The 16,168-nt window shown below is 35.0% G+C and overlaps 1 protein-coding gene across 2 annotated transcripts in view; it reads left to right on the top strand.

Moving 5' to 3' along the window:
• Positions 1-16,168, top strand: part of LOC141544644 (ankyrin repeat domain-containing protein 26-like) — a 60,778-nt gene that overhangs the window by 19,695 nt on the left and 24,915 nt on the right. The window contains exons 5-7 of one of the 2 annotated variants that reach the window (XM_074271043.1): positions 13,058-13,195; positions 14,123-14,238; positions 14,533-14,572. In XM_074271043.1, the coding sequence (XP_074127144.1) occupies positions 13,058-13,195; positions 14,123-14,238; positions 14,533-14,572 (294 nt within the window). The remainder of the gene's footprint in view (positions 1-13,057; positions 13,196-14,122; positions 14,239-14,532; positions 14,573-16,168) is intronic. The other variant, XM_074271044.1, reaches the window with a different exon arrangement.

Genomic DNA, 16,168 nt, shown 5'->3' with positions numbered 1-16,168 from the left:
CGAATTTATTGGCATAAAGTTGAGCAAAGTAGCTCCTACCTATTGTTCTAATTTCCTCTTCATTAGTGGTGAGTTCTCCCTTTTCATTTTTTTTAAATTTTATTTATTTATAGTTTTTTGACAGTATATATGCATAAGTATTTTTTTAAACATTATCCCTTGTATTCATTTTTCCAAATTATCCCCTCCCTCTGTCTACTCCCTCCCCTTGATGACAGGCAGTCTCAAATATTTTACATATGTTACAGTATAACCTAGATACAACATATGTGTGTAAATACCATTTTCTTGTTGCATATTAAGTATTAGATTCTGAAGGTATAAGTAACCTGGGTAGATAGACAGTAGTGCTAACAGTTTACATTCAATTCCCAGTGTTCCTTCTCTGGGTGTAGTTGTTTCTGTCCATCATTGATCAACTGGAAGTGAGTTGGATCTTCTTTATGTTGAAGATATCCACTTCCATCAGAATACATCTTCATACAACATACAGCGATCTTCGGGTTCTATTCATTTCACTCAGCATCATTCATGTAAGTCTCTCCAAGCCTCTCTGTATTCCTCCTGCTGGTCATTTTTTTTTTACAGAGCAATAATATTCCATAACCTTCATATACTATAATTTACCCAACCATTCTCCAATTGATGGACATCCATTTATCTTCCAGTTTCTAGCCACTATGAAAGGAGCTGCCACAAACATTTTGGCACATAAAGGTTCCTTTCCCTTCCTCAGTATTTCTTTGGGATATAAGCCCAATAGCAGCAATGCTGGATCAAAGGGTATGCAAAGTTTGATAATTTTTTGGGCATAATTCCAGATTGTACTCCAGAATGGTTGGATTCTTTCATAACTCCACCAACAATGCATCAGTGTCCCAGTTTTCCCACATCCCCTCCAACATTCATCATTATTTGTTCCTGTCATCTTAGCCAATCGGACAGGTGTGTAGTGGTAACTGAGAGTTGTCTTAATTTGCATTTTTCTGATCAGTAGTGATTTGGAACCCTCTTTCATATGAGTGGATATAATTTCAATTTCATCATCTGAGAATTGTCTGTTCATATCTTTGACCATTTATCAATTGGAGAATGGCTTTATTTCTTATAAATTAGAGTCAGTTCTCTATATATATTGGAAATGAGACCTTTATCAGAACCTTTAACTTTAAAAATATTTTCCCAATTTGTTACTTCCCTTCTAATCGTGTTTGCATTAGTATTGTTTGTACAGAAACTTTTTAGTTTGATGTAAACAAAATCTTCAATTTTGTGATCAATAATGATCTCTAGTTCTCCTCTGGTCATCAATTTCTTCCTCCTCCACAAGTCTGAGAGGTAGACTATCCTCTGTTCCTCTAATCTATGTATGATCTCATTATTTATGTCTAAGTCATGGACCCATTTTGATATTATCTTGGTATTTGGTGTTAAGTGTGGATCCATATCTAATTTCTGCCATACTAATTTCCAGTTTTCCCAACAGTTTTTTCCAAATAATGAATTTTTATCCCTAATGTTGGTATCTTTGGGTTTGTCAAAGACTAGATTGCTATAGATGTACCCTTTTTTGTCCTTTGTATCTAATCTGTTCCACTGATCTACCGGTCTATTTCTTAGCCAATACCAAATGGTTTTGGTAACTGCTGTTATATAATGTAGCTTTAGATCACTTACACTTTGACCACCTTCATCTGACTTTTTTTTCATTAGTTCAATTGCAATTCTCGACTTTTTATTCTTCCATATGAATTTTGTTGTTATTTTTTCTAGGTCATTAAAATAGTTTCTTGGGAGTCTGATTGGTATAGCACTAAATAAATAGATGAGTTTGGGGAGTATTGTCATCTTCCTATCCAAGAGCACCGAATATCTTTCCAATTATTTAAATATGACTTTATTTTTGTGGCAAGTGTTTCATAATTTTGCTCATATAATTCCTGACTTTTCTTTGGTAGATATATTCCCAAATATTTTATACTCTTAACATTTGTTTGGAATGGAATTCCTCTTTGTATCTCTTGCTGTTGCATTTTGTTGGTGATATATAAAAATGCTGAGGATTTATGTGGATTTATTTTGTATCCTCCCACTTTGCTGAAATTTTGAATTATTTCTAGTAGCTTTTTAGCAGAGTCTTTGGGGTTCTCTAAGTATACCATCATGTCATCTGCAAAGAGTGATAGTTTGATTTCCTCATTTCCTACTCTAATTCCTTGAATCTCTTTCTCGGCTCTTATTGCCGAGGCTAGCATTTCTAGTATTATATTGAATAGTAATGGTGATAGTGGGCAACCTTGTTTCACTCCTGATCTTACTGGGAATGGTTCCAGTTTGACTCCATTGCATATTGTGTTTACTGACGGTCTTAAATATATGCTCCTGATTATTCTAAGGAATAGTCCATTTATTCCTATACTCTCAAGCATTTTTAGTAGGAATGGATGTTGGATTTTATCAAATGATTTTTCTGCATCTATTGAGATGATCATGTGGTTTTTATTAATTTGATTATTAATATGGTAAATTATACTAATAGTTTTCCTAATATTAAGCCAGCCCTGCATTCCTCTTATAAATCCTACTTAATCATAGTGTATTATCCTGGGGATGATTTTCTGAAGTCTTTTTGCTAATATCTTCTTTAAGATTTTAGCATCAATGTATATTGGTCTGTAGTTTTCTTTCTCAGTTTTCGATCGATCTGGTTTAGGTATCAGTACCATGTCTGTGTCATAAAAGGAGTTTGGTAGGACTCCTTCATCCCCTATTTTTTCAAATAGTTTATAAATCATTGGGGCTAATTGTTCTTTAAATGTTTGGTAGAACTCACATGTAAATCCATCTGGTCTGGGGATTTTTTCCTGGGGAGTTGATTAATAGCTTGTTCTATTTCTTTTTTCTGAAATGAGACTATTTAAGCAATTTACCTCCTCCTCTGTTAATCTAGGAAGCATATATTTTAGGAGGAAGTCATCCTTTTCACTTAAGTTATCAAATTTATTGGCATAAAGTTGGGCAAAGTAATTCCTTATTATTTCTCTAATTTCCTCTTCATTGGTGGAAAGATCCCCCTTTTCATTTGTAAGACTAACAGTTTGATTTTCCTCTTTCCTTTTTCTGATCAGATTTACCAAAGTTTTATCTATTTTATTGGCTTTTTCATAAAACCAACTCTTGGTTTTATTTATTAAGTCAATAGTTTGTTTGTTTTTTTTTTACTTTCAATATTATTGATTTTTCCTTTTAATTTTTGTATTTCAAGTTTGATTTTTGGTTGGGGGGGTTAATTTGGTCTTTTTCTAGGTTTTTAAGTTTCAGGCCCAATTTGTTAATCTTCTCTTTCAAATCTTTCTCTTTCTCTTTCAAATAAGCCTCTAAAGATATAAAATTCCCCCTTATTACCGCTTTAGCTGCATCCCACAGATTTTGGTATGATGTCTCAATATTGTCATTATCTTATGTGAAATTATTAATTGTTTCTATAATTTGCTGTTTTACCCAGTCATTCTATAAGATGAAATTATTCAATTTCCAATTACTTTTTGGTCTTTTTACCCCTAACTTCTTACTGAATGTAGCTTTTATTGCATTGTAATCTGAGAAGAAGGCATTTATTATTTCTGCCTTCCTACATTTAATTTTGAGATCTTTATGTCCGAATATATGGTCAATTTTTGTATAGGATCCATGAACTGCTGAGAAGAAAGTATATTCCTTTCTATCGCCATTCAGTTTTCTCCAAAGGTCTATCATACCTAGTTTTTCTAATGTTCTATTTACTTTTTAAATATCTTTCTTATTTGTTTTGTGGTTTGATTTGTCTATATCTGTGAGTGATTTGTCTAAATCTGGGAGTGCGAGCTTTAGATGTCCCATTATTATAGTTTTACTGTCCATTTATTCTTGCAATTCTCTTAACTTTTCCTTTAGAAATTTAGATGCTATACCACTTTGTGCATATATGTTTAGTATTGATATGGCTTCAATGTTTAAGCTACCTTTTAGCAGGATATAGTTTCCATCCTTATCGCTTTTAATTAGATCAATTTCTGCTTTTGCTTGATCTGAGATAAGGATGGCTACCCCTGCTTTTTTGGCTTTACCTGAAGCATAATAGATTCTGCTCCAACTTTTTACCTTTACTCTGCATGTATCTGCCTACTTTAAGTGTGTTTCCTGTAAACAACATATTGTAGGGTTCTGACTTTTGATCCAGTCTGCTATCCATCTCAGTTTGATGGGAGCGTTCATCCCATTCACATTTATAGTTAAAATGACTAATTCTGTATTTCCTGCCATCATATTATCTCCAGATTATGCTTTTTCCCTTGACCCCCCTGAACCCCTTCCCTTATATTTAATTTGTAGACCCCACTTGTGCCACGCAGCCCTCCCTTTTTTTTTTGTATCCCTTCCCCTCCTTCCAAGTCCTTTCCCTTATTCCCCTTTTCCTTTTCCCTTTTCCTCTCCCCCCTTTTAATGAGGTGAGAGAGAATTCTCTGAAAAACAAATATGTCAATTATTTACTCTTTGAGACTCTTCTGATGAGAGTAATATTCATGCAATGTTCCTCCCCCTCTCTAAATTCCCTCAGATATGGTATATTTTCTATGCCTCTTCCTGGGATGTAGTTTCCTACTTTTTATCACTCCTTCCCCTTTTTCTTATACTACCCCCTTCCCGTTACTACTCCCCCCTTTTTTTAACATCAGTAAAATCAAATTATCTATGTGGACTTTCTATATATCCACAACAGAGATACAGTTCTCAAGGGTTCTGTGTACCTTTTCCTGTTTCTCTTCAGTCTTGTGGATGTAGATCAAATTTTTTGTTTGTCTGTTTTTTTTTTCTTAGAAACATATGGAATTCCTCTATTTGCTTGAATGACCATCTTCTTCCATGGAAGAAAATGCTAAACTTAGCTGGGTAGTTTATTCTTGGTTGCAATCCTTGATCTTTTGACTTTCTGAATATCAGGTTCCAGGCCCTTCGATCTTTTAATGTGGAGGCAGCCAGATCTTGAGTGACCCTTATTGTGGCCCCTTGATATATGAATTGATTTTTTCTAGATGCTTGCAATAGTCTTTCCTTTGTGTGGTAATTCTGCGGCTTAGCCACAATATTCTGTGGAATTTTTTTTTAAGGGTCTTTTTCAGAAGGTGTTTGATGAATTCTTTCCATGCCTATTTTCCCTTCTGTTTCTATTATCTCTGGACAGTTCTCTTTGATGCTTTCTTGTAAAATAGAATCTAGGCTCTCTTTTTGGTCATAGTTTTTGGGAAATCCAATGATCCTCAGATTATCTCTCCTAGATGTATTTTCCATTTCTATAGATTTTCCCAGTAAGTATTTGATGTTATTCTCCAGCTTTTAATTTTTTTTGTTTTGTTTTGTTTTGTTTGACTGATTCTTGGGTTCTCAATGAATCATTCATGTCTATTTGTTCCATCCTGATTTTTAAGGAGTTATTTTCTTCATTCACAGTTTTTAGTTCTTTTCGTAGATGCCAAATTTAGTTTTTAAATGAATTATTTTGCTCTATTGAATTTTTTTTCCATTTCCATAATTTTTTTATAGAATTATTTTCTTTTTCCAATTCAGAAATCCTATTTTCTTGAGACTTTTTTATCTTTTCCAATTCAGAAATCCTTTCTTGAGAATTTTTTATCTTTTCCAATTCAGAAATCCTACCTTCCTGTGATTTTTTAACCTTTTCTAATTCACAAATTTTGTTTCCCTGAATCTCCTGTGAATGCTTTATTTTTTCCAACTCAAATTTCAGAACGTTGTTATTCTTTATCATAACTTCTCTTTCCTTTCCCCATTTTTCTTCAAACTCTCTTAAAATTTTAATTTTCTCTTCTAGGAGAGAGTTATGTGATGGGGGCAGGTATCATTCCCCTTTAGGCTGTTATCTGCAGACTCTCTTCTCTTAACTTCCTTGGGGTTGGATACCCACTCTTTCTCTGTGTAGAAGGAATCAATACTTCTTTTTTGCTTTTTACTCATATCTAAAAAATCTTTTGGGGTCTGTCCTTTGGGTAAGAATTTATTTATTTATTTCTTTACCAGCTTCCTCCCAGACTGGATGGATGCCAGGCTCCTGAGAGCTCTGGGACAGAGTTTCCCTCCCCCTCCCTGGAAGCGCCTCAGGAGATTAGTACTGCTGTTTTTGCACTATGAGGGTTTCCCAGTGAAGGACCCCCTGCTGTGTGTCCCAGAGACTTCCCTGAGGTTTAAGACTGAACAGTAAAGGTGACACAAAGCCCAGCCAATGCGTCCCCTGGGGTGTGGATGTCAGCAGCTGATGTGAAAAAGCCCCTGCGCTCAAACTGGAAGTTGTCTGCCCAGAAACTCCAGTACCTATTTCAAAGGTTCCTCTTCTCTGGGACTTCAATGGCTGAGTTCCACAGCCTCCAGGTGAGCCAGGCACTATGTGAATTAGATGTTGCCTTGTGGTGTGTCCCTGCTTTTAAAGCTCTTAACTACTCCCAGGTGAAGCCCCGGACAGCCCAAGTTAGCCACACCTGCAGTGCTGAGATCTGTTGAGTCACTTCTGGATTGGGGTGGTTCTAGTATCTGGCTTTATATTTTAAAGTGCCTTGATTTCTCTTCTGAGCTGCTGTTTTATAAGCAGAGAAGAGCTAACAGGCTGTGCCAGATTCTTCTATCTCAGTGGCTTCTCTGATCCCTGAGTTCTCCTGAGCCCAAATCGGCGCAGTGAGCTAGTAACTCACCCTGTCTGTGCTGGCCTTTTTAATTCCTCCCCTGGGAACTGACCTTTTCTATTGAAACTCCAGATTCTCTTCAGCTGGTAAGTCGTGCTTCCAGTCCTTGTGGTTTCTATCAGTCCAGCGTTATTTTTGAGGCTGATTTAACTAACTGGTATTGAGGGAAGAAGGGAGGTCACAAAATCACGTGTATCTTCTCTGGCATCTTGGCTCTGCTTCCCCTCCCTTTTCATTTTTAAGACTTACAATTTGCTTTTCCTCTTTCCTTTTTTAAATCATATTCACTAAGTGTTTGTCTATTTTGTTGGTTTTTTTCATAGAAACAACTCTTATATTAATTAATTCAATAGTGTTTTTTTTTTTTTACTTTCAATTTCATTAATCTCACTTTCTATTTTTAGAATTTCAAGTTTCGTGTTTGTCTGGGGTTTTTAAATTTGTTCCTTTTCTAGCATTTTTAGTTGTAAACTCAATTCATTGACCTTCTATTTTTCTATTTTATGCAAGTAGGCCTCTAGAGATATAAAACTTCACCTTTTTACTGCTTTGGCTGTATCCCACACATTTTGTTATGATGTCTCATTATTGTCATTTTCTTGGGTGAAGTTATTAATTATGTCTATGATCTGCTGTTTTACCCAATCGGTCTTTAGTATAAGATTATTTAGTTTCCAATTATTTTTTGGTCTATTTTCCCCTGGCTTTTTATTAAATGTAATTTTAATTGCATTGTGGTCTGAAGAGGATGCATTTACTATTTCTTACTCATTTGATTTTGAGGTTTTTATGTCCTAGTATATGATCAATTTTTATATAGGTTCCATGAACTGCTGAGAAGAAAGTGTACTCCTTTCTGTCTCCATTTAGCTTTTGCCAAAGATCTATCATATCAAACTTTTCTAGTATTCTATTTACCTCTTTGACTTCTTTCTTATTCATTTTGTTGTTTGATTTATCTAATTCTGAGAGTGCAAGGTTGAAATCTCCCACTATTATAGTTTTGCTGTCTATTTCTCCTTGCAGCTCTCTTAATTTCTCTTTTAAGAATTTAGATGTTGCACCATTTGGTGAGCATATGTTTAATACTGATACTGCTTCATTATCTATACTACTCTTTAGCAGGATATAATGCCCTTCCTTATCTCTTTTTATTAGATCAATTTTTGTTTTTGCTTGCTCTGAGATGAGGATGGCTACCCTTGCTTTATTGGCTTCACCTGAAGCCTAATAGTAGTTACAGACTGCGGGAGTCAGCAGCGAGGCACTAGATGGACAGTGATGGCTGTGCTGCATCTGGGCTCTGAGGCTCTAAGAAGGCGCTGAGTCACTCTGGGTGGGGTTTGGGGGTGGCCGGGTTTAGAGAAGCTAGGTTTATGGGGGTTTTATTCTTTACCTCCGGTGTTTACAACTTCTCTGCTGCTCCTGGCTTGCTGCCAAGATGGAACATTCACACTGGGGTAAAAGTCTTTTTCTCAGAAACGGGAGAGATCGTACCCATCCTCCCTCTGGTCTGAGCTGTGTGAGCTGCCTGGCTGGCTCTCACTGCTTGCCCTCAGTCTGCACCTAGCTTGTTTGTCCCTTCCCCAGAGCAATCACAGACCTTTTCTGGCGAATTTCAAGGATGTCTTCTGTTGGTGATTACTTGTGAGTTTCTTTTCCAGTCAATAATTAATTCTTAGGCTTGTCATGAAGTAAGTTCTGAGAGAAAACGCAGAGCTCAAGCAGCTGTCTGCCTCTGTGCTGCCTTCTTGGCCGGAAGTCCTCACCTCCTTATGTTTGCAAAAAGCCTGTATTTGAAAATCAAATTTTCTATTCAGCTCTGGTCTTTTCATTACAAATGTTTGATAATCCTCTATTTCATTGTATGATCACCTTTTCCCCTGAAGGATTATACTCACTTTTGCTGGATTGGTGATTTGTGGTTGCAATCCTACCCAGCTCCATTGCTCTCTAGAATAACATTCCAAACACTCTAGCCTTTTAATGTAGAAGCTGCTAAATCTTGGATTATCCTGACTGTGGCTACACTCTAACCGAATTGTTTCTTCCTGCAGGTTTGCAATATTTTCTCCTTGATTTGAGAGTTGCAGAATTTTACTTTAATATTCCTATGAGTTTTCATTTTGGGATCTCTTCCAAGAAGTGATTGGCTGCTAAATCTTGTATTAACCTGACTATGGCTGCAGTATAATTGAATTGTTTAATTCTGACTGGTTATAATATTTTCTCTTTGATCTGATAACTTTAGAAATTAGTTTAATTCTAGAAATTAGCTACAATATTCCTTTCAGTTTTTATATTGGGGGTCTCTTTCAGGAAGTGATCCATCGATTCTTTCAATGAGTCATTTTACCCTCTGGTTCTAGGATATAAGAGCAGTTTTCCTCAATGATTTTTTGAAAGGTTATCCAGACTCTTTTTTTTTTATCATGTCTTTCAGGTAGTCCAATAATTTTTAGATTGACTTTGCTGGAACTTTTTTCAAATGAGGCATTTTAATTTTTCTTCTATTTTTCTTTATTTTATTCTTTTTATTTTTGCTTTTATTTGACTGATTCCTGATATCTCAATGAGTCATTCACTTCTGTTTGTCCAATTCTAATTTTTATTGACTTATTTTCTTCAGTTAGCATTCCTTTTATATTTGACCAGTTGTACTTTGAAAAGGGATTTTTGTCCAGTGGATTTTTTTCCCATTTCAACAGTTTTTTGGTTTGTTTGTTTTTAAGAATTATTTTCGTTTTCCATTTTGCCAATTTTATTTTTTAAGAAATTGTTTTATTCCATATATTTTTCCATTTTTCCAATTTTATTTTTTAAGGATTTGTTTTCTTCAGTCATTTTCTGTGCTTTCTTTTCCAGCCTGTTGCCTTTTCCCAACTTTTCTCTTACATAGCTTTTCTCCTGCATAGCTCTCACTTATTTTCCCTATTTTTCTTCCATTTTTCCTTTAAGATTCATTTCCAACTCTTGATAAAAAGCTTTTTGATATTGAGTTCTTGAGATCAGTTCACATACCCCTTTGAGCTTTACCTGAAGGCATGTTGCCTCTCCTGGTTATGTATTCTGATTTTCCCTATTTCTATAGTAGCTTTCTATGGTCAGACATCTTGTTACTTTTTGCTCCTTTTTAAAAGTACAGAACAGAGAGGATTGTCCCAATCTTCTTTTTTGCAAGGGAACAAGGGCCTCTCACTGATTCTGCTGGGGCCAGTGATACTGCAGATTTAAATATTGGGCTGAAAAAAAAAAATCATTGGGCTGAGTGAGCCTGGCTAAGTCCCATTTGTCATTTCTTTGTTTGTCTGTTTATTTATTTATTTATTGTAGTTGTGTTGAAGGTTTCACATATGGTTTGCTGATAAACTGGCCTTTTGAACAAGAAAAGAGTAGCCAACACTGGGTCATTTACCCCCTGCCCAATTGAGCCAGATCTTTGCTGAAGACCTTCCAAGATATCTTAAATTGGAAAATTATTACACTCTGAATGTTTGTGGGTTCTGTTGCTCCAGATTCCATTCAGAAGCTTGATCTAGCATTGATTCGGAGGATTTGTTCTTTGACCCACTTATAATTTAGGATTTGATTATTTAGTTTTCAATAAATTTTTAATCTCTGTTTCTACTGCCCTTTGTTGAATTTAATCTTACTGCATTGGGATCTGAAAAGACTACGTTTAATAATCTTGAATGACTCTGGGAGTCCAGCTAGAGGAATAAGCAGGAAATCATTGTAACTCTCCCATATTTGCCTCCGAAACCAATCTGGGTACAGTATAATCATCAAAAAGATGGGAAGAAGCAATCTGTGAGTCCAAGAAACTTGGCAGATCAGCAGGAAATATGTGAGAGAAAAAGAGAGGACAGTCCAAGGCAGCAAATAAGGCAGTAGCAAGCCCTAGCTCAGCAGCCATAGGTAGAACCTGAGCACCTGTATGGTGGTATGGGCAAATGGCAACACTAGGACCCCCCAAATACCTCAGTATGGTCAGGGGAACAGAGAGACTGTAGCTTTGAGAAGTGTTACAGTGTAGCCCCAGATAAACAGGCAGTCTCCAGAGGCCACTCCTCCTTTCAGGGCAGCCCCCAGGTAAAGTAGATCCCAGATCTTCAAGTGCCTAAACAACAGGCAGCTGCCAGTGACTGGATCACCACATCTTTTGGTGTATGGGACTGAGGATGCAGAAGCCCTTCAGGGACCTGAGTACACACCAGACACCACCACTTATAGCCTCAGCCAGTACCAAGTATGCTATGAGAATTGCAGCAGTGCCAAAAGATGAGCAAAAAAGATCACAAAAAGAATCTGAGCATAGAAAGTTATTGTGGGGAAAAGATCAAGATATAAACTCAGAAAAGGATAGCAAAGTCAAAACATGCATAGGCAAAACCCCAAAGAAAAGTTAATTTTTTTTTCCTGATTTTTTTCTTCTACTTTTCCTGAGTTCCCTTCTGAGCTCACCTAGGAGTCCTTTCTGTGCTTGAAACCACTTCCCCTTTTTCTGTAGGATGGGGTAGGGTGGCTGGATACTGTTGGAGGCTTTAGGGATCTGGGTACTGAGCCAGTGTCCTAGTGTTTGCATCTGCCATCTGCTGAGGCTGTTGAAGTGTTTCTGCATTTTTCCAGGGACCACTGGTGGCTTAGGTACCTATAGGTTTGGGTCTACCTGCTTGCCCAGGGCTACATTGAAGCACATGGAGGTCTGGCTTCTGGAGGTTGCCAATTTGCCTGGGGCTATGCTGAAGCATGTGGCAGTTCTCATAGCTGTAATTTGCCTGTTACCCTGACTGTGCCAAAGTATATGGTGAACCCAGATGTTGGATCAGTGAGCTGGTACTCTAAAGATCTACTGCTGGTTTGCTGAGGTGGGGCTCACTCCTGGTTTGCTGGGATGCTTCCTGTTCTGGACTGCACTTCCCTTTGATTCAAGTGAGACCTTTCCTGCCAATCTTCCTTTATTCTTGGTCTCACAGACTGATGTTTCTACTGTTATAGGATTTGTATTGTATCATGTTTTGTGGAGGTGAATATGGGAGAGTTAAAAGTGATTTACTGTTTACTCTGCTATCTTGATTATCTTGACTGAATGTTAACTTGTTGAAAAATGTTATCATATATCTTTATAGATATATGATAACATTAACTACTGATAACCAGTTTATGATTCCATTATTTCAATATCTCAAATCATTCTTTAATTCCCACACAAATAGACTTCTTAATTCCCTTTGGTGCTCTATTAGGTGTGATATTAGAGAGTTAGAATCAGAGAATATAGGTTTAAAGAGAGTTAACATTTCTATGAGATAAAAAACTAAATGGTTCAAAATAAATATCTTTTTTAAAAAATATTTTATTTATTGGCAATGAAGCATTTAACCTTTAGACTAACAATAATTAAACCTTATTCCATATTATAAAGGAGAAAATCAATAAAACATGCCCTTTAAACTTCTAAAAATACAATTCATGCCTTTGCAAATTCAATACACAATTCTCTCTTCTTTAATTTTCCAAATCTGAAAATCATAGGAAAATGTTATTTACCATCTGATAGTTTTTTTAAATAGTTTTTTATTTATAAGATATATACATGGGTTATTTTACAACATGACAATTGCCAAACCTTTTGTTCTCATTTTTCCCCTCCTTCTGCCCCCGCTCAAGATGGCAGGTTGACCAATATATGTTAAATATATTAGAGTATAAATTAAACTCAGTATATGTATACATGTCTAAACAGTTGTTTTGCTGTACAAAAAAAAAATCGGACTTTGAAATAGAGTACAATTAGCCTGTGAAGGAAATCCAAAATGCAGGCAGACAAAAATAGAGGGATTGGGAATTCTATGTAGTGGTCATGTTCAGAGACTTTCAGAAAGTTTGTTAAGACACAAAATAGCTTGTGATGGTTTCACTTTACACAACCAATAGACATCTCTACAATGTGTTGGAACTTTGGAGATTATTTCTAATCATTTTCAAAGAGCCTCCACTTTACTTCTAAGGCCAATAAACCGCCTGAAAATCCTTAAGTGTTTCACACGAGAAATGTTGACATAGCTTTTTTTCTATTATGTACCCTTAAATTTGACAATCTCTACTAAAATTGAAAGGGGACCAAAAAAGCTATTTTTTTCTAGTTTTCAGTGCTACTCATAATGTTGTGCTTGAACAATCAAAGTACTCCTATCACTATGTGTTTATGTTCCACATGTGTATTATTACTGAAGAATATGAAATCTTTCTATTGAAGCATATCCAAAAATGGTTAAATGGTATTATTGAATTTTTAAAGGCAAATTGTTTCTTTGTTATTTTAGAACAACCCTTATGCTTGCCCTCAGTTCGGAATTCACAGAAATGGTCAGTGTTCTTCTTCAACATAATGCTGATCTCACTATCAAAGATCAATTGGGACAGACAGCTGAGACATATGCTAGGATCTATAATTATCCTCAGTAAGAGCTAACATAATTCTAATTGTCTTTATATAACTGCATCTAAAAGAATTTTTCCTCCATAAAATTGAGAGTGAATCTGGCTTTCATAGTTGCATATTATAATAATTGTCTGGAAAATACCCTGGCGAACTCCAGTTCTTGAGAACTGCCGCATGCTTCAGCATAGCCCCAGGAAAACGGGCAGCCTCTAGCAGACAGACCTCTACCTGTTTCATATTTAAGGGTACTAAGAAGAAATTGATCAAATGGCAAATTTAAGTTATCAAAGTTCAGGAGGGAATAAGTAAGAGAAAGGATACAAGGTAGAGTCACAGTATCAGATTAGAATTTTCAGAGGTAATAATGAAAATAGCTGCCATTTTTGTAGTTTTTTAAGGATGTCCAATGTTTTATATACATCTTCACAAAAGTTATATCATTTAATAATAATGCACATTTATAGAAACTGTAGGGTTTTTTGTTTGTTTGTGTTTGTTTCTATTTTAATTTCTTGCTTACCTCTCTTAATTGTACGAGACCTAAAGTTAGTTTTAGGTAAAATCACGTTATGTCTTGGATGCCTTCACATGAGTGCTAACTAAAAAGGATCATAAATGGATCCTCAATTTGGAGTCAGGAGATCTGGGGAGAGATCATGCCTCTCACCCTCTGTGTGACCTTAGACAAGAGTAATCTTTATAGAATGGAGTTATTTAATTGATAAAATAGAGACATTAGATGTAATGACCTAATACTGATTAATTAATGACTATAATACTGATTCTGAAGATGTTTATTGCATCTAGTGTGAATGATTAATTTTGTTCTTCAGACTTTGTTAAAACAATAAAAATTTGGTGATCTGATTTGAAATATACATACACTTGTCATATATAATTTTATCTTGATTTCTATAGACTTATTATATTTTATCTTTTATTTTAGACATATTTATCACAAACAAATTGAACAATATATACTCCCTCCTCTCCAAGCCAGCAATTTAGAGAAGGCTTCCAATACCGGATTTGTTTTGGGTACCCCTTCCATGGATAAAAAAGGTAGAATTTATTGATCCAAATAAATAATATTAAAAATAATGTAGAACAATTTTAAAATTCATATGTTCTCTATTTTTTCTATTTCCATTTTATATTTTAAAAGCATAGCACTGATTTATTTTTGGTTACCTAATTACCTACCTACCCACCTACTACCCTGAAATGACAAAAACAGTGTTTGTGTTCTGTTTAAATCATATTGTCATTGCTCAAAAAATTTTGTAGAAATGCTCTAAAATTATGCTTTTCATATTAATTTCATGTTTTAATATTTAAGTTTTTATTGTATTTTAGTTATATCAGAAGAAAATTCTTCAGAAGCCTCTATACAAAGGTAGGTTTTACAGCAAGTTAACATTTCTTTTAGTTAATCCTCATGATCCATCTTCAACAGGTTTTTCAATCCAAAGCAAAGCAGACTCTCATGTCCCCAAAAGGTGTATCTTCAATTTAACCAATTCCCATATTTTCTCTTCATTATCTTTCAAAAAATGAGGTTTACTACACATCTAATAGGTAATATGTATATATGTTACGTGTATAAATATATAGTACTAAAAAATTTGCAAAACACACTAATAAACATACACATGTATGTATGTACACTATATATATATATATATATATATATATATATATGCATGTGTGCATGCACACGTGCCTGCTTGTTTTTTTATTTTTTCCTTTAATTTCTTAAATATTTTCCCCAGTTACATTCAAAACTTTTTTATATTTGTTTTTAAGATTTTTTGAGTTCTAATTCTCTCCTTTACGCCCACACACAATTAAGTAACCACATGTAAAATTATGCAAAACTTTTCCATAAAAGTCAAGTTATGAAAGAAAGCATAGATCTTCCACCCTAATGAAAATAAAAACCCTCAATAAAAATTAAGAAAAAAATAAAGATATAGAGTAATAGAGAATGCCTTGATCCATATTCAGACACCATCAGTTCCTTCTCTCGTTATGGATGGGATTTTTCTTCATAAGTTCTTTAGAGTGCATGGGGAATATTCTACTTCTGAGAATAACAAAGTCATTTACATCTATTTATTCCAGAACAGAGCTATTTCTTTGTATGTAGTACATTTCACTTTCTTCATAGAAAACTTTTCAATTCTTTTTTTTTTCCCTGAGAGTATCCTACTCATCATTTTTCAGAAAACATAATATTCTATCAGAGATTCTTGCTTGGAATTTGTTTTTTACAATTACTATTGCTAATTGTATTTTCACCCATTTATTCTCTCTCTCTTTTCATCCTCTTCCTTTTCAAAAGTGTTTTGCTACTGACCATTTCTCCCCTAAAATGCCCTCGTTTTTATCTCTCTCCTGCCTCTGCCCACATCTCATTCTGCTGCTGTTTTCTTGCAGGGTAAGATAGATTTTATACCCCTATTGAGTATGTATGTTACTTCTATTTGAGACAATCTGATTAGAGAAAGGTGCACTCACTCACCCTCTCCTTCCCCTCATGTACTTTATTATAAAAGTTTTCCTCTTTTTTTTTTTAAATGGCAGATACTTTTCACCATTCCACTTTAGTCAGTACATTCCCCTTTCATCTCTTAAGTTCATTAATTTTTAAAAAGATATTATCCCTCCAGATTCAACTCATACCTGGGCCTTCTATTTAGATATACTCCTTTTAACTTCCATAAAAAAGAAAATGTTCTAATGAGTTACAAGTATTATTCCTCCCATGTAGGAATATAAACAGATGAACCTCAAGTCCTTTATGATTTCACTTTCCTGATTATCTCCTTATGCTTCTGCAGAGTTCTGTATTTGAAAATCACATTTTCCTTTCAGCTCTGGTCTTATCACAAAAGTGTGAAAATCTTGCTTGAATGGCTTCTTCCTCTGAAGGATTATACTCAGTTTTGCTGGGTAGGTGATTCTTGGTTGCTATCCTAGCTTTATTGGT

Source organism: Sminthopsis crassicaudata, chromosome 5, assembly GCF_048593235.1.
Source record: "Sminthopsis crassicaudata isolate SCR6 chromosome 5, ASM4859323v1, whole genome shotgun sequence".
Lineage (NCBI taxonomy): Eukaryota > Metazoa > Chordata > Mammalia > Dasyuromorphia > Dasyuridae > Sminthopsis > Sminthopsis crassicaudata.
Note: the sequence above shows the minus strand (reverse complement) of the source record. Positions and strands in the feature narration are given on the sequence as shown.